At 36.6% G+C, this 25,838-nt stretch overlaps 1 protein-coding gene across 1 annotated transcript in view; it reads left to right on the plus strand.

Annotated features, from left to right (window-relative positions):
- Nucleotides 1-25,838, plus strand: part of LRRC72 (leucine rich repeat containing 72) — a 45,572-nt gene that overhangs the window by 5,895 nt on the left and 13,839 nt on the right. Inside the window, exons 2-5 of the mRNA XM_063101056.1 lie at nt 199-272; nt 4,811-4,880; nt 23,172-23,253; nt 24,402-24,512. Of these exons, the coding sequence (XP_062957126.1) occupies nt 199-272; nt 4,811-4,880; nt 23,172-23,253; nt 24,402-24,512 (337 nt within the window). The remainder of the gene's footprint in view (nt 1-198; nt 273-4,810; nt 4,881-23,171; nt 23,254-24,401; nt 24,513-25,838) is intronic.

Below are 25,838 nucleotides of genomic sequence, written 5' to 3' on the forward strand. Positions count from 1 at the left end.
TTAGGGATAATAAAATTCAACCACAAAAACGAGTAAACAACATATAATTGTAGTGTTGGAATTTATCATTTTAGAGTGGTTGCCTCCATATTCACCTATCGTTTGATCTTCTTGTAGACATTATTGTTATTGACTGCAAATGCCTCAGTATTTTTGCTCATTGGAATGTGTTTTGACAGATTAATTATATGTTATCAGGCAGTTGAAGATCAGCTAAAGATATGTGGCCACAAGAGGGATTCTGATGTCTTTGAGCTGTTCCTTTCTCAAAAGTAAGTGTACTGTACATAAAAAATGGAAGAGTATCATATTATAATATTTCATAGATTCAAATGTTCATTCAAACGTTCTTTTCCACTTCCCCCTAAAGACTGGGTAGGCAACAACATTCTAATTACTTTACCAATTGTTGGTGTACACAGTTTGTATTGGAGAGGCAAGATATTGAAATGGGTAAAAACAAAGATTACGGAGCAAGAATGAGTTTAAATCCCAGCTCTATCTCTTCCATCTTGGGCATGTCACATAACCTCTCTGTTAGGATTGTCAGACTTAGCAAATAAAAATATAGGACATCAGCTAAATCTAAATTTCAGAGAAACAATGAACACAATTTATTTAGTAAGTATGTCCCATACAGTATTTGGAACATTTGTTGTTTCTCCGAAATTCAAATGTAACTGGCTATCCTGTATATCATCTGGCAACCCCAAGTCCCTTTGTTAAATGATACCACCTTATTCAACAGGGTTGTTGTGAAGATTAAGTCTGTTAGTAAAAGTCAGAGGAATGCCTGGTACACAGTAAGCACTCGGTGAGCAATAGTATGGTTAATATTATTAATATTATGAGGAGTAATGACTTATACTCCTATATTATAACAATAACCTCTATTATGCCATAACCCCTAAACTAATTTAACTGGTATGTAGGTAAACCCCGCCTTTATATCAACAGCCGCCTTTGATTTCACTTGAATGTCTCCAAGGCGGTAGATGACAAAGTAGATTTTTCTATAGAGCATCCCAGTCCCTGAGGTAGAACTCAGGTATGAAAGGAAGAGGAAATTATGGGTAGGATTGGACTCTGACACCACAGTTTTCACTGGCCAATTAGTGACACCCAGTGCAACCACTGTTTGCATTTTAACAGCAATCACCCTATTACCACTCTTCTTTCTCCCCCTTCATGTTTTTTTAATGCCTCTGAATTCTATGTATTATTTTAAAATAGGCTTGACATATTTTAATGTAATATGTAACCTTTGGAACGCAGCTTATTTGCAAAGAAAATGCCCTACTTTATCAATGAATTTAATCACTTTGATTTCTAGCAAATTGAGGGAATCCTTTATTAATAAAAATATTTCCTTTATTATGAATAAACATTTTTATTAGTACAGAGAAACATGTTTATCTTTGTAATGGCCCAGAATCTCTTGGCATTAATGGAATAAACAGATGACCAATTTGAAATTTTAAAAATATATTTTATAGTATGGGACAAGTCTGGTAGAGAATTCTGATGCACTTAATGTCATGCTTTGAGACTTTCTATAGATCAGTTAGTTTTACGATAACAATAAATATGTCATGTAGTCAGAAGATTGCATCTTTAGGCCTTTTGTGATTTTGACAATTGCATGCTATTGATCACTAGGGTAAGAAGATAACAATAAGAATAGGTTTAAAACACTAGAAAAAAAAATAGAGATATCGATCCCCCGACAGTGGGTAATTAGTGGTGTTTTCATGTGAAGGGCCCCTTTTATATCCTAAGGAAACCAAGTCACTATTTAACCCAGCTGGTGACAAAAAATATTTCACAGTCCAGATGCCAATAGACTGGATAAACTGGGTTATTTGCCTAAATCTGTTGCCCCTGGAAAATGGAAAGTGCCTTATCTATGTTTCTCCGAGTAGTCAGGGAGAGCATACACTGTGACAAGATGGTGACATATTATTATAAGCATGAGTCATCACCACCATTTGTAGTAGAATTATTTTGCATTGTCTTCGATTAACCTCACCTTAAAATGTAACAGGCTGTTATTGTCTTAGGACAGGTTTATGTACAGAATAAACCCTTCCAACATGAAAGAGTTAAAGTATTCTTAAAAAGTGAATCACTTTATTACATTATCTAATAACTGAAAATCCAACGTTCATATTACTACTGCAAGAAAATTAATGACTAACTTCACACAAGTAATACTTTAGGTATTAATGTATTAATATAACTTTTATGGGAAATCTTCTAAGTGGGGCGTGTGATCCTCTGATGCTGCCATGTAATGATTGTTTCATTAATTACCATGGGAACAGATGAAGTTAACATACTATCATCATTGCCCAAAGCAATAAGTAAGGCACCAAGGTTGAAGTGCTCCTCCTCAGAAATAGGCTACATAAATTTCCTATTAAAAGTTGCTTTGGGGCCGACCCCGGGGCGCACTCGGGAGAGTGCCGCGCTCCCGCCACAGGTTCGGATCCTATATAGGGACGGCCAGTGCACTCACTGGCTGAGCGCGGTGCAGAAAACACCAAGCCAAGGGTTGTGATCCCCTTACCGGTCACAAAAAGACAAAAAAAAAAAAAAATGTTGCTTTGGAGGAGCCTGGGATACTCTGTTGTGCCAGGGAAGTGCTCAAAAGCAAACTGCTTAAAAAGTGTTCTGTATGGCATAATTAGAGATTTTTTTTTAAAAAAAGTGATAACAGATTAAGCAAAAACTCTAGAGAAGGTGGGGAAGAGAATGAATGAGAGTAAGAAGGGAAGGAGCAGATGTTCTTTTCAGAAGAATACCAGCTAAATATAAAGAGAATGAGAACATTAGGAAAATCATCATTTTATAATCCCGAATCTTTAGAATAAGGTAAGGATTATAGATTGAAGTTAAAGCCATTGAGTAAATAATTGTTTGGGACCAAGATGCACATGTGGTCTCAAAGTTTTGCCCCACATCTTACTTTTCAATGATAAAATTTGTACTTTTACAGGGGAGAGACCTGGCAGATACCACCTTAACCAAATGACTGAATTTAGCTTCATCAAGAGTGGGGCAAACTGACATCATTTGCCTCCTGATGCAATGCAGTAATTACTACCAATATAACTGAGAAGTGATCTTTCTTGAATTCGGTCATTAGGAAGCCATCAGAAAAATCAAGAATGTGGACATTCTATTAGACCACTATCTTAGCTTCAAAAAATCAATGTTAAGGAATAAAAAAGGAGAGTGACTAATCTAAATTTTAAAAGACTAGGGCTGGCCAGTTAACTCACTGGGTTAGAGCATGGTGCTGATAACACCAAAGTCAAGGGTTCAGATTCCCTTACCTGCCAGCTGTGCAAAAAAAAAAATATATATATATATATTTTTTTTTTATATAAAAATATATATATACACAAACACACACACACACATAAAGACTAAAGTGTTATATCAACTGAAAACACAATGCATGAATATTGATGGGATTCAGGATTTAAAAAATCAAACTATAAAGAAATGAAGGGTTAGTGGGGGAAATTTGAATATGAACAGCATATTAGATGATATTGAGTTAAATCTAATCTTCTTAGGAATTACATTGGTAATGTTCTAAGTTGGGGGATAAGCATGCTGAACTATTCAGTAGTGAGAGGCTGGCAATAATAAGCCTGCAGCTTATTTTCAAATGATTCACCAAGAAAATAATCAACCAGTAAATATATAAATTAGATAGAATGAGTATAGATGTAGTAATATATTAAAAAGTGTTCTTTGTACCATTTCTTCAACTTTTCTTCAGTTTGAAATTTTTCAATATAAAAACTTGGTGAGAAAGATTTATTTTGCTTAGAAAAGTTGTTTGCGTGCTTTAAAAATGAATGTTTTTATAAAAGTTAAGAAAATATTAGTCCTTCAGTGTCCCAAGTTTAAAAGAAAGAGGATGTTCCCATAAATGAGTTAATATATGTAATACTAATTAACATTAGTATTTTTTAAGTGCCTGGAAAAGTGTCTGGCACACAAAATGTGTCCTACAAAAGTGTGATAAATAAACAGAGACATATGTGTATACCTACTTGGGACCCACAATCTCTGCCCTCAAAATAGAAGAGATCCGAATACTCCAGGCCATGTAAGTCAAATGGCCAACTAGCCTCACCAGCTTTGCCCTTTCTGCTGACAGCTCCCTCTCCCCATCCTGCACCTGCTCCTGTGGAGTGAGTCAGCAGCAAGAGCTCTGTGGACAGCTAGAGGCCCACAGAGCTCAAGAAGTGTGGGTATTATTTTGACCCTATAACTATTAAACAATGAAGGGAGAATAAAGCACATTACTCAGTCCCTGTCTCTTGGTGTCCTGCATTTTCTACCTCTTAAGTCCAGTCTGGCCAAGATCAGAGATCGACCCTAAAGTAAGAACCTTGAAGACTATTAAAACAGCAGCCAATTGTGTTTTCCATATTTACGTCAAAGTCCACTGTCTTTTTCACTTACGTGTTTTCCTTTGCCCTCTCCCCAGTAAAATTAGTTTTTAATTGAAATCCCAATAAATTTAATTATAAAAGAGGTAAATTTCTTCAAATGTGATAAAAAATGCTCTCCTTTAAGTATTAGTTTTAGCTAGCTCACAAAATCTTAATCCAAGTGAATGAAGTTATAATGATGAAATGCCAGAAATTAGGAAATAAGTGTGCCAACAATTTGGAAAGAACAAAGAGAGAGGCCTTTCCACTTACTCCCAGGCAATACTAACTGTATGTCCAGCCTTACCCATGAGTGAATTAATTGTTGCTAATGTTCACATCTTTTTTCTTTTCAGAGAACTGACAGAAGTCATTGATCTTTCTAGGTTTAAAAAATTAAAATACTTATGGCTTCATCATAACAAGGTAGTATTATATTTTATCTTTAAATTACTAACATTAAAATACTATCTTAATTTCATGTTTTTAGTAGAGCTAATCTTTAAAAGTATTAATATTTTATACTTACAATGTAAATTTAGGTAAGAAACCTGTATATAACATATATGGTGTATATATATATATGTGACTATCTGGTATATAGCTATAACTGATAACATATGTGCATACCTGATATTCATATATATGTATATGAAGGGACTTCAAAAAGTTCATGGAAAGATTTTGATTACCCTTTGATAATTTTTTTCAATGAATTTTTTGAAGTACCCTCGTGTGTGTGTGTGTGTGTGTGTGTTGATATATATACATACATATGACATATTGAAAAAGGACAACCTGTGAGGTGCTATCAGATTGCAATTTTACTTTTGTTTTCCATGTCCTGTCAAAACTGGCAGTGGAAACTATTCCTTTCCAGTCTCCTGGAAGAAAACTTGGGCAGTCTCATGACTTTTCTCATCTTTCTTATGCATATAAAATTTTATAGTCCATTTGAATCATAATCATAGTTCCAGTTCATAAATGGGAATATGTTAGTCAACTGTTGTAGTGGATTGAATTATGCCCCCCTAAAACTCATTGCGGCTTGAATTGTCTCCCAAGTTTTATGTCTTAGAAACTTAGTCCCCACTGTGACTGTTAAGAGGGTAGGAAATCCTAGTATAGTAATAGAAAGGTGGAGCCTTGAAGAGGTGATTGGATTGTAGGACCGTGCAGTAGAGAATGGATTAAAAAGGGTGGTCAAGGGCATGGTTCTGAGGGCTTCAAAAGAAGAGGAGAGTCTCCCTGCTCTCTCTACTTCCACCATCTTTCAATGTGAGACCCCTGGGTCACTGTCGCCACCACCAGATGGACTTTGGACTTCCCAGACTCAGAAACTGTAAGCAATAAATTTCATTTTTCTTTATAAATCACCCAGTTTCAAGTATTTTGTTATAAGTTACAGGAATGGACTAATACAACTATCAATCTTCATTCACAAATGAAGACCCCCCCTCCCATCTTGTTAGGGCTCAGTGCAGATGGCTACCTGCCTTTCTTATTAACTAGCGAGATGTGGCTAGCTATTTCTCTTGCCTCTCATCTCCACCCCAGCCCTCTCCAGGTTTGGTGTGGCATCAGGTGGTGTGGAGGTAGGGGAAAGGTAAGGGAGAAATATAGTTTTTTGCTTTGTAACCCGTGGTACTAACAGACATTCAAAGTTAACTCTTCCCTTTGTGGGGTATTCAGAAGCTCCCTACTAGGCTTCTCCACCACCAGCTCCTCTTCACTGGCCACTACTGACCTCACCTCACCTTCATCCCAGTGCTACTTCAACCTGAGGGTCTCCTGGCCTTGACAAACTACCCCCTTGGGCAAAATCCTTTGTAAAGTGCCCCAGAGAAACATTCCTACAGTGGTCTCGCATCCATTTCCCAGGACTCACACACCTTTGTCCTGTAGTCAGAGGCCAAGGGGGTTGGTACCTGCCAGTTGCTACCCAAACTGATTTAACTTCCTCTGGAAGTGTCGAGCACCAGTCCACTGTGTCCCCAAATGCAGGAAACATGCCTCAGCATCACAAAATATGGTCTTTGAAGCTTCTCTTAGAGGCTAGGGTTGGGGGCAGCATCCTCCCAACCCCCTCCTTTGTAGTGGGGCCTGAGTGTGGGGCTCCAAGCTCTTTCCAAGCAACAGAGCAAGACTAAACTAAACTTCAAACCTGGACAATCATTACAGTTAGCTAGTCAGGAGGTTTTTTCCAAATTGCAAAAATTTGGCTTTCCAACAGCTTGTATTATGTTCATTATACTTTTATAACCCAGTCTTAGCATTTTGAATTTAGACTTTGAAACACCACCTGAATTAAAAAAAAATAATTTGAGTTTTCAGCAGTAGTCTGTCTGCCTGTCAAACAGTAATCCAGATTCACAGCACTGAATCTTTAAACAGCCACGTCTATGAAAATATTTCAATATTTTATCACATTTTTGGTCTTTTATTTAACTAACTTAGTGGAAAATAAAAAATGAAAGTGCTTCTACTATTAACTATAAGCGTAAGTCTCATAAGCTTGCAATCATTTCTAGGAGAACAAACACAAATACCTTCAAGGCCCAGGCAGCGAACAGCTGAAATGGAAAATGCACGCACCACTCAAGGGCATGCAAGTTCAGAACTCCTTTAAACACTCTGCCAAAAATTACACTGGGTCACAGTGTGTGACCTCTGATTAGAAAAAGATGGAAACCATCAGGCATGGCAAAAGTGACTAATCTTTGTTTTTAGTGTGTACTCCTTGTGGTGTTTAGTGGTGTTCAGCTTTGAAGGAAAGCACATGTACAAATGTTTGCAGTATGTCTAAAGGGGGAGTTATATTAGAGATTTTGTAATAGTTTGCTCCTTTCTGGGAGTGGTCTGACCTCCAACTGCTCATCGAATTACCACATAATTAACTTGCAAATGCATTATGCATATAGGAAGGGATTGCATGCACCAGCAACTATTTTGCTTTCTTTTGTTTTTGAAGGGGATGCAGCAGGGAAGGAATGCAACAAAAGGCTAAATTATTTTCTTGTGCTTGGTTATTTATTCACAACAAACTAACTGTATTTTTTCCCAAAGCGCCATCACTTTCTCTGTTCTTAAAGAAACAGACTTGTATAATTCATATAACACTAAAAGGATATCCTACCTGAAACAGGTTTTAGGCGGTTGTGGGATAAATGAAGAGCTTATGTGTTTGCTTATTGTTTGGTAATTGGGTGCTAAGTTGCTTGAGTACTCATACTCCATCAAAAATTAAATTCTTATTCAGATCCCAAACTCTAATGGGCATATTAGTACCATCACAGTACTTCATCAAAGTTCATATGTAAAATGTCGGTTATGAGTTTTCTTTAAAATCTAGATTTTACACTAGATTACACTAGGTTGACCACTACCAAGATACTATGCCAACTGTAGACATGGTATGGAGAATTGTGGTGACAACCATTAATATTGATATATGAATACAAATATTTAGAATTGTAACATTTTGTTAAAAATGATCTGAATTCATGATCAGCATTGTTCTTACATTACTGAATATCTTAAACCACTCTCTATTTAGGAAAAAAGAAGACACAACCAGTAAAATAAAGTGAATACATCTTTTTTATTTATTCACCTTTTCAATTCATAATATTTATCGAGGTCTGTGAGGATATTGTTGGTTGTCCACTCAATTGGATGTCCATTCTCTCCTTTTTCCTGTCCAATAGAATCCAGGTTTGGGTTTTGGGACATATTCCTCCTCCATTCTACTCTGGTAGGTAGCCCCATTCTATCCTGGGAGTGGGTCCTGAACTCTCTAAGCCAATCAGGATAATCCCACCCTCCTGGTGAGTGGCTAATTAATGAATGGGCATATAACCCAAGTGTAATAGAAACATAAGGGCACATCTTTTGGGAGGCTTCTGGGAGGGGTTTCCTAATTCCTAAAAGAAAGCAGTAGAAGAGAGGCCTTGTGTTCCCTCTGGATGTTTTCTTGCCTGGATGTGAAGCTGGGTACCATTCTACCAACTTGATGAATCCAACATTTAGAAAAAGGCAGGGAATCATGCAGACACCAAGACTGAGGCTCTCACAACTTCTGGACTTCTTGATGTGTGAGAAAATAGATGTTCTTGTACTTTATGTGCCTGAGATGGGCTTAAAAGTTACTTGGAGCTAAAGCATCCTATTGTGTACTTGTAGTTTGGTGAGTTTGGAGCCTAGCATGCTAGAAGGGTGCATACTTCTCTAATCATAATCTAGTGGATGAAAAAACTTGAGCTTCTGGTCTGAATTGAACTAGATGATGAAATAGGCACAAGTTTGTTTCTAAGGACCTCCAATGTTCCAACTTTCCTAGGTTTGCTCTGGGAACTCTGGTTCCTTCATTATGTTTGCTGAGGGCTGGTTTCCTCTTCCCATTGCATAGATATTCGTTAATGTTGTATCTCCTCTTTTTTGAGATATCATGTTTTCCTAATGTCCCCTGATGTAATTTGTACAAGGCAGTTGCTCTTAGGTCTAAAGACTCTTTCCTTGTCTCATCCTCTAGCAAGTCTGACTGACTGAATTTCAGGTTCATAAATTTATCCTTTCCAAGCTTTCATGAGAAGTTGGGTTGAGCTCAGATAAGTGACCCAAGTGATTTGCATTTTATACTACAATTTAGTATAACATGTATATATGATCTCCTTCTGTCTGGGCTATTATTTCAAAAATTTTCTCTTACAAATGTCCAATAATGAACTCTACATGCAAAATATTGGTGCCACGATGTTAGTATACTTCTATTTCTGGAAGTACAGCAGTACTTTGGTATATTTCATGTCATTTCAGATTAGGTTAAGCATTTGATGAAGAACCTGTATAATGCCTCACCAAGCAACTATCCAAAATGGAATCTGGAATTTTGTTGTGCAGCAAAAACCAAAGAGTTAAGAAATTTTACAAATTCAGTTTAAATAAAAGAACGTCTTCTGGCAAAGCCATTGCTTATAAACATCATCACCTAAAGAATAATTGAAATATTTATAACATTGCCCATACTACCTTACTAGAGAATGATCAGATTACAGTAAGATTGTTTTAAGAAAGATCCTAGACTCATTCTTCTATGTCATTAAGATATGTTATTGTTTCCTATTTCCTGGACATACAGCACATATTGAGAACTTGGTAAATAGCACAAAGTTATGTATTTCAGGAAGGAATACTAATGTAAAAAATTAGCAAATCACAGTTTGAAATTGAAATAATCATTATTAATGCACTGTTACACATATTTCATAAAATATTATTTGAATGGCAGTACTTTAGGGTAGCTTTACAATATGCTTTATATTATGGAATTTTTGCTGGCCTCTTCAATCAGATTTATTTGTATATTAAGTTTGGTTATATGTATTTTTTATTCATTTAAACATACCATACCTTGTTCCAAAAAATTCCTTAGAGCTGCACAAACCTCACTGTAGAGTGTACGAGCTACTAAAGAACAAAACAAACTAGCATGCATTCCATATAATTTAGGCTCTTATTTGTTTCTGTTACCTCAGGGCAACATTAATTACATCCTTCATGTCAATTTTGTTGAAAGAATTCTATTTTGACAAATATTTAAAATCTTCACAGAAAAGTAAATTAACATAAATAATCTAAGGCTGTGAAATTTGTGGATATGTACAATATATACCTAGTTATGATTTGAAATGATTTAACCAAGAAATATAACCTATTTTTGGAAAAAACATATACAAAAATTTCAGTAACTTGAAAATGAGATGGGAAAAAATGACTATATAAGTCTGTTTATATTAGTTAAAAAGAGTTATTTATGAATATTGGTAAAGTACAGAGTTTTTTAAAAGTACTGTACATATTTTAAACCAAGATAGAAGTGAACACATTGTTTTAATTTATTAGAAACATGATAAAAATGAAATGAACTTAGGAATTCTGAAAGTATCAGGGGTCTTCAAAAGTTCATGGAAGGTTCATGTTATCTTTTTTTTTTCTGACCAGTAAGGAGATCGCAACCCTCGGCACGGTGTTGTCCCCACCACGCTAAGCCAGTGAGCGCACCGGCCATCCCTATATAGGATCGGACCCCGCGGCCTTGACGCTACCAGCGCTGCACTCTACCGAGTGAGCCACGGGGCCAGCCCAGGTTCATGTTATCTTTAATTTCATTTTTCCATCATCTTCTTGAAGTACCCACATACATTGACATTTTTCTTTTTTTTCATATGTAATTCAGTGTATATTATTAAAATTCTCCCCAACTAATACAGTTCTATGTAAACTTAGGAAATATTGCAATTTCAATACTCAAACTTACAATAATATACCCTTTTAATTAACAGATAATTATAGGGTTTTTAAGAATTTCACCATCTTGTTTAACCATTGTTTTATGGGTCTTTACCCCTAGGGTTTTTCAACTTTGGGGCTACTTCTTGGTGGGGGGCTGTCCTGTGCATTTTAGGTCTCTGCCCATTAGATTCCTCCCTGAGTGGCAACCAAAAATATTTCCAGACATTGCCAAATGCCTCCTGGGGGGAAGGGAGTAAAATTTCCCCAACCTCTGCTCCCCACTGAGATTCTCTGAATACAGCAGACAGAGTAATCTGTGGAAATCTAAGTGAAAACCTGTCATTAATCTGCTCAAAACTTCCAATGGTTCCCGGTTTTTACAGTAACCCACAAGTTGGGCTCCTGGTTTTCTCTCTGACCTCTTTACCTACTATCTCTCCCTGGTTCATTCTGATCCAGCCACACCAAGTTCCATGCTGTCTCCAGACCTATGTACTGGCTTGTCCTCGAGTGCTGCTCTTACAGATATCCCAGTGGTCTGTTTCCTCCCACTCATTAAGAATTTGAGACTTCCAGTCAAGAAGGTAGAATAGAAGGTCCCCAGTGTCACTCTCTCCCACAAATCAAACAATTTACAACTTTAAAAAAGGAACAACAGCCAAGCTGGGGCCTCTAGAGCTCAGGGGAAGAGAAGAAAAGGAGGGAGAAGCCACAATGAGAGAAAGAAAGAACCCTCTGACCATTTTCGAGCCCCGGCTCCTTCCAGGCTGGAGCTGCTGAGCGCATGGAGCAGGAGCTGGCAAAAGCCACAGCTGTGCCTTTTGTATGAAGTTGCTTGGAGGTGGCAGGGGAGAATAGGGCCATGGTGGCCCCCAGGCCAGCAAGACCACTAATAGGGTTCCCGTGGACACACATAGGAGTGAGGAGTCAGAACAGCTGAAAAAAAGGAGCCACTCAGAGGCCAGTGAGTCATCGCAAGGGACTGGCGCATGGCCTGTCCCGTGGGAAGTGTTTGGAGCACAGATGGTGGGGAAGACAGGCCCACTGGGAGGAAACTGGGACAGAGCAAGTACAGCTGCCCTGCACCCCAACCAGTGAAGGACCACCCAGAGGGGAAAGGTCAGGAATATAGATTTGCATGGGGTGCAGTTTGATGAAAAGACTCAGGCCCAGACCAGAGTTTCTATACAACCCAGGTGCACTGGATCTCAAGGGTCAGAAGTACCTATAAAGTCAACTATTAAAACCTGAGCTACACAAAAAGCTTTCCCAGGGAATCAGCAGCAAAGCAGCAGTTTAGTTCAACCACAGAGCTCAAGTACTGGTCCTCACAGGAAGTTCCCCCATGTTAGAAGTAAGCAAAGGACAACAAATTAGTTCTAGCACAGAGTTTAAATGGTGGGAACAGAAAATAATCCAACACAGAAATGAAAAAAAAAAAAACCAAGTACCTGCAACCAGAGACAAAGTTTCATATTAACTAGCAAAGGGCTCATTTCACCAAAGAACACCAATAATACCTAGAAGGACTTGAAGTCCCCAGGGCTACCAAGCCAGAAATGGGAGAGGGCCAGGGGCCTAAACAATGCCCCCCGACACCTGCAACCAATCCCGAGGGTTGGGGTTGAGGGCTTTGGCCACGCCCCCTGACACCTGCAGCCAGCCCAGCGATGACCACCAAGCCACCACAGGAAGTGCCCTGGGCTCTCCCAAGCTGGGACAGTGGGGGACCTTAGGCCTTGGTCACGCTCTCCCGACATGTGCAACCAGTCCAGCATCAATCACAAGCCGTAGTAAGAAGGGCCCCAGGTTCCCTAGCTGGGATGGTGGGGGGCAAGGGCTTTTGCCACACCCCCTGACATCTGCACCCAGCCTGCCAATGACCAAGCCACTGCTGCATGCCCCCCGGTTTCCCCTGTTGGAACGAGGGGGGTGCCACAGGCCTCAATCCCACCCCTCCTCCTTCCTCCTTCCATCCCATTTCCTTCCCTTTTCCCCTCTCCTTCTTCCTCCCAACTGCTCTGCAACAACATCTTAGAATGTAAAAAATAACATTAATAAAATTACATTTTCTTCAAAAAAAAAGAATTTGTTCAAATATTACCTACTCTATGAGACCTATCCTATCCAACCTCACTAAAATGTAATCCTACCTCCTTCTGGCACTCCCAATCTCCAGGATTATTTTTTCCCATAGAATTTATCGAATTATATCATAATATATAATTTACTTATATTATTGTTTATTTAATCTTTCCCTGCTATAATAAAGGTGGAGATTTTTGAGTGTTTTTTTTCACTGCCATACCCCCAGGACTTAGCATAGTGTCTGGCACATAGTAGCTGCTAAAAAAATGTTTGTTAAATGAAAGAATAAGTGAATAAAAACCCTAATATTGTCTCATAAATACAATCTTTCTATTTTGTCAGTGAATCGCAAATAGCATGTTATTGATCATAAACTATAAATTTGAGGAAGGTAAGTTGATAATATTTTGCATAGTATTTTACTTTTTGGTTAATTAGAAAATGTTAGTTTCTGTTTTTTGACATCATAGCTAGGAACTTTTCTTTGCATGAGTACTAGTTAAGGAAACAGAAGTTTACTTGGCAGAAGCATGCTTTGTCTGATGCAAGCAGAAAAATAATTTATTGAAAAGATATCTCATAGATATTATGGAACTTAAGAATCAAGTTCATAAAAATCTCAGGATCAAAGGAATCTGTGGTCAAAACCATGTCATGGAACTAGTTGTAGTTCACAGCACTGTTAACCTACCAATCAACAATAGAAGCCCCAGCTTGCACTGTTGGTGTCACCAACACCAGCCACTGGGCACACCCACTGTCACCACTGCCACCATTTCCACTGCTATGGAAAAACCAATATTGTCACCTCCATCTCTGCCACAACCAGAATTGTCTCCACTGTCTCCATGTCTTCGCATTACTAGTTCTTGATTCAAAATTCAAAGGGGATTCATCAAATTGGCTTAGGCTAGGTCATGTCCATGCTTTACCTGCCAGAAGTCTGGGAAAGCAAATATCTTGTCTAATGAGGGGTAGGTTCTAATTCCCAGCAAGACTCATTAGGTGGAAAATTCCTTGAATTGTGGGGAGGAGGTTTAGATGCTGGGTAGCCAAAACATTATTAAGATGCTGGGTGTCTCCCATATCTTATTAGATAATGTTTAGAAAGATAAAAATCAAAGGAATAGCACCAATGTCTGCATTAGTGATTCCTATTAGAGTACCTGGAACAGAGTAGTTATTTAGCGAATGGATGTTGAACTGAGAGACTTCAGTGTAACTATGGTTCTGTCACTAACCAGCTGATAATATGTAGTAAATCACATAATCTCTCTAGATCTATGTTTTCTCTTATTTAATTTGGGGAATTTATTCTTCATGACTACTTCAAGGGGTTGTCATGAAAAAGAAATAAGATGGCATATATGAAGTACTAATCAAAGGAACTTGCACACGGTAGTCACAGAATGAATATTAAGACCCTACCTCCCCATTCTTTTTTTTAAAAAATTGTTTTGTTTTTAACAGAGCTACATATGCATATAATGATAGTTTAAAGAATTAGCTAGTTCAACAAGTTAGCAAAAGTTCCACACACCTTTCCCAAGTTTCAACAACTTTCAATTATTTTATGTGATCTTTTGTTACTTATCAGCATTTTTCTAAATCACTTGGAGGTGTTGCTACTACTTCCTGAATTTTCTCTTTTAGATAATAGCTATGGGGTTCCCACTGAGGAAGATGAGGATTTAGTTCTTTCTCTTGTCCTCACTTCTTCCACACACATGCAACATTCCATCCCCCATTCTCCTGATGTGGTTGTATTGTAACTTTGGTTAAATCAATATTCACCGATTGCATTGTTATGACAAAGTATGCCCTTCAGAACTAAGCCATGTATTAAACTCTATTTTTATTTTATTGTACTTCCTCCAATTCCCTGGAATTTATATTTGTTTGTTTGTTTTTTGTTTGTTTTTTGTTGTGAGCTGAATTGTATCTCCTGCAAATTCATATGTTGAGGCCCTAATTCCAAGTAACTCAGAATGTAACTGCATTTGGGGATCGGGCATTTAAAGAGGTAATTAGTCTAAAATGGGTCATTAGGGTGAGCCTTAATCCAATATGAGTAGGTCTTTATAAGAAAGGAGATTAGGATACAGAGAAGGAGACACCAGATGTGCACATACAAACAGAAGGTCGTGCGAAGGCGCAGAAAGAAGACGGCCATCTACAAGCCAAGGAGAGAGCCTCAGAAGGAAACCACCCCTGCTAACACTTTGATCTTAGAATTCCAGCCTCCAGAACTGCAAGGAAATATATTTCTGCTGTTTACGCAACCCAGCCTGTTTATTATAGCAGCCCTAGCAAATACACTTTTTATCTGCTATTAACACTTATTCAACCCAAACTCTTTGCCAGTTGACCAAACCTATTCAATGCATTTCATTCTTTTCATTTTCGTGAAGATGTCTGCCAGCCCTTCCTACTTGCTTCAGTCTGGCCTGCTTGCCCTGTGCGCCTGTGCACAGCTTTGTCACCCTTCACCACCACTCTGGGGATTCCCTTTGCCTCGCTCATGTTTCTTGTACTGCATGTCTTTTTTCTGGAGTACATTTTTCAGTGGCTTCCTGAGAAAGGGTTGCAGGTAGTAAGTTTTGTAAGATGGCAAAGGCCTGAAATTGTGTTTTTCCAATTCTCAAATTTGGACCGATATTTTGGCTTGTTTGGCTGGTAGAAGTCTGGGTTGGAGATAAGGCCTCTCTCAACTGTCTTCCATTTCAGGGTAGCTGTTGAGAAGTATAAAGTCTTTCTGGAACTTCTACAATGTAAATGTTGAACTACTGAACAGGTACTTTAATTTTCTCATATTTTCTCTTGTTTCTTATTTTTTATTCTTTTTGTCATTTTGCTCTCCTTTCTGGGAAATTTCCTCAACTTTCTCTTTCAATCTTCCTATTATATTTTTAATGTATTCTATCATGTTTTTAACTTCCAAGGGCTCTTTTTTTCCTGTGTTTATTTTTATATTATCTTTATATGTAATATAGTAAAATTATATATTTGTATAATATTTTATGCTAAAATATATTTATATTTTGTATTATCTTTATATATGTTATATATTATTATATTAAAGAATATATTTTAACAGTTTTATTGAGGCATAATTGATATACAAACACTGCACTTATTTAAGGTATACAACTTGATGAGTTTGGACATATGCATTACCCATGAAACCATCACCACAATCAAGGTAATAAAACATATTCATCACTCCAAGAGTTTCCTAGTGTCCCTTTGTGTTGTTTCTTTATTTTTGTCATAAGAATGCTTAATATGAGATCTACCCTCTTTATGAATTTTTGGTGCACAATACCATATTGTTAATAACCATAGGCACTGTGTTGTACAGCAGATCCCTAGAACGTATTGATCTTGCATAACTGAGACTTTATAGCCATTGAGCAATAACTCCTCATTTCCACCTCAGTCCAGCCCCTGGAAACCACTATTTTACTCTCTGCTTCTCTGGGTTTCATTATTTTAGATACTTCATAAGTAGAATCATGCAGTGTTTGTTGTTTTGTGACTGACTTATTTCACTTAGCATAGTATCCTCCAGGTTCAGCCAAGTCGTCACAGCTGTAGGATTTTTTCCTCTTTAAGGCTGAATAATATTCCATTTTATATAAATATCAGATTTTCTTTATCCATTCATCTATTTGTGGATATTTGGATTGATTCCATGCCTCAGCTATTGTGACTGATGCTCTAATAAACTTGGGAGTGCAGGTATTTCTTTGAGGTCCCAATTTCAATTATTTTGGACATATACCCAGAAGTGAGATTGCTATATCATATAGTAGTTCTATTTTTAATTATATAAAGAACTTCCACACTGTCTTCCGTAGTAACTACACCATTTTACATTACTACAGGGTGCAAGGGTTCAAATTTCTGCACATCATCGCCAACTCTTATCTTTTGTTTTTTGATAATAGCCATCCCAACAGCTGTGAGGTAATTAAAAAGTATATTTTATATCATCTTTTCCTTGTTTCAAGGATAAAATATCCTCTCTAATCTCTCCAAGTATAATAATAATAGTGGTGTTGTTGCTGCTGATGTTTACATAATATTTATTTTCTCTAAGTTAATCTTATTTCCATTTATTTCGTTTGATCCCTATTTTTCATGTCAGAATTTTGCCTCAAATGTCCTTGGCTAAGTGGTTGTATTTAAGATAAAAGTCTAAAATGTTGATTGGAAGTACTGAGCATGTGTGATTGGGGCTTGTCAACTGTGGGCTCACTGTAGGGCTCCTCTTTGCAGTATAGACCCTCTACTGCCAACTCTGCCTAGTGTCTAACAGTCCAGGAACTCTGTATTTTATTCTATCTAGGGAATAAACCTCTTGTTTTTTTGATGTGGTAGGAGAGACTCAGTTGCATAGCAGTAGATGGGGTACATTTTTTAGAAATAGAATTGCCTCTTAAACAGATTTCAGTAATGATTATTTAATCCCGCTCCTTTTACTTTTCCTTCCAGCTATTGAGTTGTTTTAGAACATTATGGTATACATCAGGTTGTTTTCTGGTATAGGATTTGACTTTTTATTTCTGTTAATTCTATTACCACGTGATCATATACTTTCCAGATTCCAAAATTATATTTCTGTTGTTTCATTTCCTGTTCTTTTAAAAATAATTCTTTTGCTGTCATGTTAGCTGAATTTTTGGATAAAACAAAATTATATGTGTGCGTACATCTTTAACCAGAAGTCATTTTTTCTCAACTATATAATCTCATGTGCAATTTTGAAGTTCCCTTCCAAGTCTAAAGTTTTGTGTTCTTTTTTTACAAAAACACAAACTTTTTTACAACATTTTTTATATTGAAGACACTATTTGGGTTTCATGAATATAGTCCCCAAACCTAATTTTACAAGCTGATATCTTAGAGAGTTGTTATAGAAGGACATTCAGAAGTTTTCTCAAACTCTGCCTTTCGCAGCAACATGGAGGAACTTGGAGATTAATATAAGTGAAATAAGCCAGGCACAGAAAGAGACATACCACATGTCCTCACTCATAAGTGGGAACTAATAAATAAATAAATAGATAAGAAAGAAAGAAAGATACAAAATTCACGATAATAAATTGAACTTTCAACAGGAGAGAGCAGAACTGTGGTTACTTGAAGTGGGAAAGGGGGAGGGAGAGGAGTTAATGAGAAATTGGTTAAGTGTCACAAAGAATGATTACGTTTTGTAATGATGATACTTATAAATATACATTTTGTAATGATGAATATAATTATCCTGACTTGATCATCACATACGGTAGACAAGTATTGATTCAACTATGTACCCCACAAATATGTATAATTAAACTTTTTATTAATTATTTTAAAATTATTTTTAATTAATAAAACTTTTTATTAATTTTTTTTAAAAAGTTTTCTCAGATTATACATATCTATTCATACTGACCTGAAAGTCTATAATTAGAGGGTCATTGATCATAATACTCTAATTTAAAAGAAATATATCTGAGATGGCTAATATGTTAACCCTTATGAACAATGTGATTGTTTACCTTAGAACATGCAGAAATGGGACTCTAGAGCATGTTGAGAGGGGGCAAAATGGGAAGGAGAAAGGAATAATGGGATGGTCAGGGTTAAGAGGGTGCCAAGAGGAAAAAAAAAATGCTGAAAGGAAGGTTGAAGAAGCCAAGAGTAAGTTCACTTACTTCTGCATGAGATTGCTTATTAGCACCAGTGTTGGACAGTTCTTCAGTTTGGATTGATTGGTAACCAGATGTGTCTATCTAGGTTCTGCTGGAAGGTCTCATAAAAAGCATAAGAACACTTCCTACAGGGTGGGGAAAAAATAGGACAGCGCCTGGGACCTAAAGCTAGCCTTAGGTAGGGCAACCAGGTCAGAGCAACTGTTGAGAGGAACCCAGTTAACTTGAGAGGTCATGATTAAATCAGGTGGATAGAGCAAATTCAGGCCAGTGGCTCAAGCTGAGTCTGGAAATGAACTGAGCTGGACAGCTCAGCTTCCTGCCCTGGATGTTAGTAAAGTGTAGTGGTTTTTCAGCAGAGACTCTGGAGCTTGGATCAAACCCCAGTTCTACCATATCCTAGTTGTATAACCTTAGGTAAGTTATTTAACTGCTCTGTGCCTCAGTTTCATTGTTTTAAGATAAAATAATAGTATTCCTACATCATGATTTTATAGTAGTAAGTTGATTTTTATATATAAGGCAACATATATATTTACTTGGCATGTAAATTCTGTTTATTATGATTTAGACATTGCCTCATCCATTTTGTGCTGCTGTAACAGAATACCACATACTGAGTAATTTATAAACAACAGAAATCTATTCCTTACGATTCTGGAGGCTGGGAAGTCCAAGATCAAAGGGCCGGCAACTTGTCAGGGCCTTGTTGCTATATCATCGCATGGCATAAGGCAGAAGAAGGAGACAGTGAGAGAACAGAGAGAGAGGCAAAAGGAGATCAAACTCATCTCTTTATAAAGAATCCACTCCTATGATAACAGCATTACTCCATTTATAAGAGCAGAGCCCACGTGACCCAATCACCTCTTAAAAATCTCACCTCTTATTACCGTGACAATGACAAATGAATTTCAACATAATTTTCAGAGGGGAAATTCAAACCATAGCATAAGTGTTCCGAGATTTTTTTTTTTTTCCTTTGGTGGCTGGCAGGTATGGGAAGAGATTATTATATTTCTCTTCTTTCTATTTCCAATTCAGGTTAAATATTTTTAGACCCATTTTAGACATGTTTTGGGGTATTGCCAAAATATTAGAAAATAATTTATGGAATATTTTCCATCACTCAATCTAATATACTGATTTATTTCAAAATAGTTTCAAGTTACTGATTTCTGGATGGTTTATATAGATGTTCCTCAAATTAAAGAGCCAAATTATGGTGTAATATATATTAATTTTTGGTTTGGGAGTCAGACAAACTTGGGTTTGAAATCTCACTTTGCTACTTATGATCTCTGGACCTTGAGAAAGTTGTTCAACTTCTCTGAGCCTCAGTTTCCTCTTTGGTAAACTGGGGATAAAATAAATAGCATGGGGCTTTTGTAATGATCATATTAGATAACATTTATGAAAGCACCTAGCTTAATGCCCAGCTCACAATGAGCACATACAACTATTTTTTCTTCTCTCAACCCTAAATCATCATTTCTCAACTGGGAGCAACTTTGCCCCATAGGGGGCAAATGGCAATGTCTAGGGACATTTTTGATTGTCACAACTGGGGTGTGTGTGCTACTGACATCTAGTGGATCGAAGCCAGGGATGCTGCTAAACATACTACAATGCCCAGGGCAGCCTCCACCCCAAGAACCCCAACGAAGAATTATCTGGTCCAATATGTTGATAGTAGTAGAAGTTGTAAAGCCCTGCTCTGAAAGAATGCCTCCTTAATGTTAAATTCCTGGTGGTGTACATTTTTCCCTACAAGTACCTCAGTGATTACCTGTAAGTGCTTTACATTAAATGTAAGAGCTCCCAGCCCTATAAAATTAAAATAATGGTTAAGTAATAAATAATCATTCGTTGAGCACTTGTTATGTGCCAAGCCTCAAGCTAAGATATACATATAATTTGTGAAATGTCACATTAAATATAAATCCTACAATCTTGAGAATCAATAGTATAGATTTTTCTAACTGGATAATTATAGTAACATTTCACTTTAATAATGGCTTGAGTATCAGCATGTCTTCTAATTCCTGTTCTTGACTTTAATAACGTGCTGTATTGCGATGTCTATTAAGTCCTGTGAATTCTGCCTTGGAACTGTCTCTCAATTCCCTTCTACTTCTTTCTTCTCCCACCACCATTATTCTACTTTGGGCCACCATATTTTCTTCTGAATTAGGGTAACACCCTCCTATTCATCTCCTGCTGTTATACTTACTATCCCCTCTAAACTGTGTTCTACCCTGCCATTTTATTTCTAAAATCAAATTGAACAATAACACTCCTCCACACAAATCTTTTACTAGCTCCCCAAGGTGCTCATAACTGGCTTGATGTCTTTCCACCCTACCTCCCCTCACCCCCTCACCTCAACAAACAGTACAAACCTCAAATCCCAATAATCATGGTCCAGGATGTTAATGCTCTTGGGAAACTATGATCCTACAATCAAGGTGAAACTGTTGAGCTTACTAGTATTCTTCTTGTGTTACTGAGTAATGCCACAGAAATTAAAGCCTCAACTAATTAGTCATGTTCTGTTTACGTGTGGCTGGGCAAGTAACTGGGAAAGGAAAGAAGAAAAAGTCATGCTTTCCACCGGTGTTCTTTTCCTATGCTGATGTCAAGTGTGGCTATTATTAGAGCTGGGAGCGGTGAGAGGAAGAGCAGAAGCAGTGAATTGCTGCCAGGAGGCCAGTAGGAAAAGGAGAAAGGGATAGGAAGCCAATGAGGACCTTTATCTTCCTGCTTGGAATGGTTTTCCCACCTGGGGGCAGCATGGCTTCTCTCATGACTTAACAGACGCTGCATGAGAGTGTTTGATATGGTTCTCCTCCTGCAGGAGTGTTGACAGGTGGATAAATGAGGAGGTGAACAGCACAGATGCCTTATATAGCTTCAAAATTGGTAAATGTTGTTAATAGAAGAAGAAATTAAAGAAAATGTATCAGAGAAACCAGTTTTCAAACTAGATACAAATCTAAAATGGCTTTTCTGAGATAAGAGAGGGGCATGAGTAAAATTTCCAATAAATCCTCACTGTCAGATAGACTGGCATCTATTTATCTGAATGTATTCGTCAAAGGACCCAACAGCTCTATTTAACTAATAATGATAATAGTTCCTATGATAAGTTTTAGAAAACACACGCAAAAAAGAATTTATAATCATGAGCATATATTTCTGTATATACAAAGCACTAAATAGATCAATAACTATTTCATGAGAATCTTCTTCCTCCTAGATCCTATATTAAATAGTAAAGATACCATTCTTATATTTAATTTACCTGCTGCTCTTAGAACATACCAGCCCTTCCTTCATGGTTCTACCGTGTCTCATCCTCACAATTTAAACCAATCTATTATAATGTTTTGAGGTTATAGAGTCAACATTTTTTTAAAAAATGGGGTTCTCCTTGCCAAGTAACAGAAAGATTTCTGACATACAGTTAACATTGAATATAGTACTTGACGGTCCATTTGAGGAATTTTCAAGAGAGTACTTTTGACTATTTCTTATTCATGCACACTGAATTTTGAATCTAATCTTGAAAGTAAGATGCAACTTCACCATGTTGTTAGGAGAGAGTGCAGAAGTGGAAGTGACAAGGTACTGGAGAAATATTGTTCTTTTCCTTAAGGAAGACACAAAATTCTAGTGATCAAGTGGTTAATTGTACAAGTCAAACTAAGTGTTGAAGTAGTCAAGAAAATGGAGGTTCATGAGAACAGTTGTCAGGAAAGGCCTCCTTAAAACCAATGAACTTGTTGTTCTGTGTCTTGTCCTTTAGTTGGGGATGGGGCCAGTTAAGCTGTTAGCTCTGGGCCTGACCTGGCCAAGGAACCTCCTGTGTCCATTCAGGTTATAGAGTCCTGGGCTAACCTGAGGAGAGCTGTCTTCCAGGACAACGAGCAGAGAAGAGGAGATGGTTTATAGACTGGGGCGTAAAGAGAGTTCAGAATTAGACCTTCATTTGGGAGACATGACTGGAAGTGCTGGAGCAGGTGGAAGTTTAGAGAAACAAAAATTGGGACAAAACAGGAAGAAGCCAGTAGTGAGGAGATCCAACCATGGTGTCAACAAATCTCCAGAAGTGTGACAACGTCCACGCGTGCGCAGTTTGGTATGCCTTGCCGGCCTTGGGCTGATCCTTAAGAATAATCAGAAATGCACCAGGAAGAAAAGACAGGCAACAGGAGATCATGACTCTGCATACACAAATGCGGACACGACCTTGGCTTTATCTGAGGAGAGAGCCCTTGGCACAGCGTAGGCTCTTAATATTTGATGGAGAATTAATGGATATGTAGAGCCAGATCCAATGAGACTGTATGGTGCAGAACTGGGAAAAATACTGTTACACGGTGTAAAAGCAAAAGGGCAGGGCCACATTACAGAGGCTTTGAAACCATGAGAAAGTGTGGCCGAGATGTGATAAGAAAGGTTTAAATTACCTAAAAACATCTTTTTCATCCCCTTGTCCTCAAAGACAATCCAGATGTAACTTATAGCTCATACCAAAAGGTCACAAATAATAATAGCCACATAGTTTGAACTTCTAAGGTCTTATACATATATAATCATTGTAGAAGATTTATTGTTTTCTAATTCTTATTTTCAGCTCCAAGGGATAACATTTCTAACTAGAAACTATTGTCTGACAGAACTATATCTAAACAACAATGAAATATTTGAGATAGTAGGTATGTCACATTTTCTCTGTCGATTGAGTAGATTTTCCTTTAAATAATAACTTTCAACTATGGTATTTGCTATTGACGTATATAAATCTGTTTTAACATTTCTGTTGAAAATACGTGATGGAACCTATTTTTAAAATATTCTTATATACATTTCATTTTAAGAAATGTGCTGTTAGATGACTTCTAATTCAATATTCTCATGTGTCTTATCTAAACCATAAAAGAATCTTCTTTTTTTAAAAATAGAAATTTTGTCATTCTACTGCACAGTTGGATACAAACTAGATATTATGGAAGCAAATTTTAACAGCATTTGGGAACATCAATCAATATAACAACTTTATGAATAGTGTTATAATTTTTACTAACCAAATTCTTATTTCCACTCTGAGTTAATTTTATATGTACAACAATCTCTAAGCTGACAATTTCAAGCCACATGTAAAAGTATGTGATGTACCATGATTATGAAATATGAAAAGGTACAGTACAAAAAAGTTTTCTTTAATATCATATATTATAGACGCAAATGTCAGAAATATTAAAAGCATGATTTATGTCTTTAATACCATGATTTATATACCACTAAGAAAGAAAAATTTTCCAATTAAAGTACGATGTGACTATAGCACAGATACATTTCACTTTCACGTATGTTAAAAATGTGGAAAAATGTGCAATTTAGAATCAACAAAAATGAAATGAATATTTGGCTTCCTATTGTGTAAAAATACTTAGCTGAGCAATTCGGAGGAAGACACTGAAATGGATGAATAATTATTCCTTTGATTGACATTACAAATTTAAGCAATACTGGCACAAAAACCCCCAAAAGGAATAAAGAAAATAGCCCCTCCAAAAGCAAGAAAAAAAAGTGAAACTATAACAATGAAAAACAATATGACTTTATATTCCCACACTGCAATCCATTATTTGAATTCTTTGTTGTATTCATAATAATTTACAATATTATAATGGTCATTCTTCCTTTCGCCAGCTATAATATTTTCTTTTATTTAGTTAGCATATTTGATTAGCTTTAAAAATGTTTCTTTTTATTTGTCAATTAAAAAAATAATAATAAATTGAAAAAAGTGTTTAACATCTTATAAAAATGTTTTTTGGGTTTTTTTTTTTTTTTTTTTTAGGCCTGCACTATTTGCCTTCATTGCATATACTTCAGCTACACCACAATGAATTAAGAAACATCGATGCAACAGTGAAGGAATTAAAGGGAATGCTAAATCTGAAGACCCTAAGTATCCATTTGCACTTTTATATGGCCATATATTATAATAGTAATAACACAGGACATTTTTCCATTTTTGAAGTGTAAAATTAGAAGAACAATGTTTATAACTAAAATATTTAGATATTCCTGTAAACAAGACTAGATCTTGTTCATTTTTTAAGACATGCTTTTGAAAGAACAGATAGAAAAAAATTTGTGTAAACTAATATGGCATGTCAAATGAAAATGATGAAAGTAACAAAAGAGGACTTACATGTTTAAATCTGTATTTTCGGTTTTCTCTCAAAAGTAAGTTTTAACACACATTGTATGATTTCATTTATATACAAGAAATGTCCCAAATAGGCACATCTATAGAGACAGCAACACTGAGAGGTAACTGTTTTTAAGTAGATGAGTGTTTGCCTAGGGATGGGGGGAAATGAGGGGGGGGGGGTGATAGCTAAATAGTAAGGGGTTAGAGGTTTGGGGGGGTGCTAAAGTGTTCTAAAATTGACTATGATGACAAGTTGCACGACTCTGTAAATATACTAAAAACACAGGAATTGTATACTTAAAATAGGAGAATCGTGTGGTATGTGAAATGTATTAATAAAGTTGATACCCCCCCACACCCAAAAAAAGAGTACATTTTTAAGCTTTCACTTGAGTGAGCAGCAAACTTTATTCATACATACTCAGTCATACCCAGCAAGCAACTGGCCTCTGTACTGGAAAGAAGTGTGAGAGGGGTTAGAAAAATAACGAATGCACAGTTACTACTCTCAATAAGCTAATGATCATGAAGGGTAAATAAATGTGTACACAAGCACACTACGAAACAGAGGATACTAGGTGTACCAAGGTAAAAGGGCTCCAGATCAATGAACAGGTTTTCCAACTTCAGAATTTGAAGACCTCTTTATGTAATGTCATGAAATATTCTTTTTTATTCATTTTCCATTCACTTCTTAGAATTGCCTGATAGTATTTTGAACAGAAAAAAATTTGGAACATTAAGAAAATTCTGTAAAACACTTTTTAAGAAAGCATTTCTCATCATTAATGTTATTTTGAAGCAGCAACAAAAATAAAAATCGTTTTATTGTGGATTATGTAAATCAGACAATGAATTAAGTGGCATACAATCTGGAAATTCTGCTAAGTACTAAATATACTCAAGAAATATAACTGAAATTTTAAATAATAATCCTAATAGAAACATGTTTGAATGTCTTTCCTGTTGAGAATCTCTTTCTTATCATATTCTCATTTAAATCTTCACAGTAATCCTATGAATGACATAATTAGAATTATTCCCTCTTCAATGGTGGAAACCCAAGGCAGAGATTTA

The sequence above is a fragment of the Cynocephalus volans genome, chromosome 6 (genome assembly GCF_027409185.1).
Source record: "Cynocephalus volans isolate mCynVol1 chromosome 6, mCynVol1.pri, whole genome shotgun sequence".
NCBI lineage: Eukaryota > Metazoa > Chordata > Mammalia > Dermoptera > Cynocephalidae > Cynocephalus > Cynocephalus volans.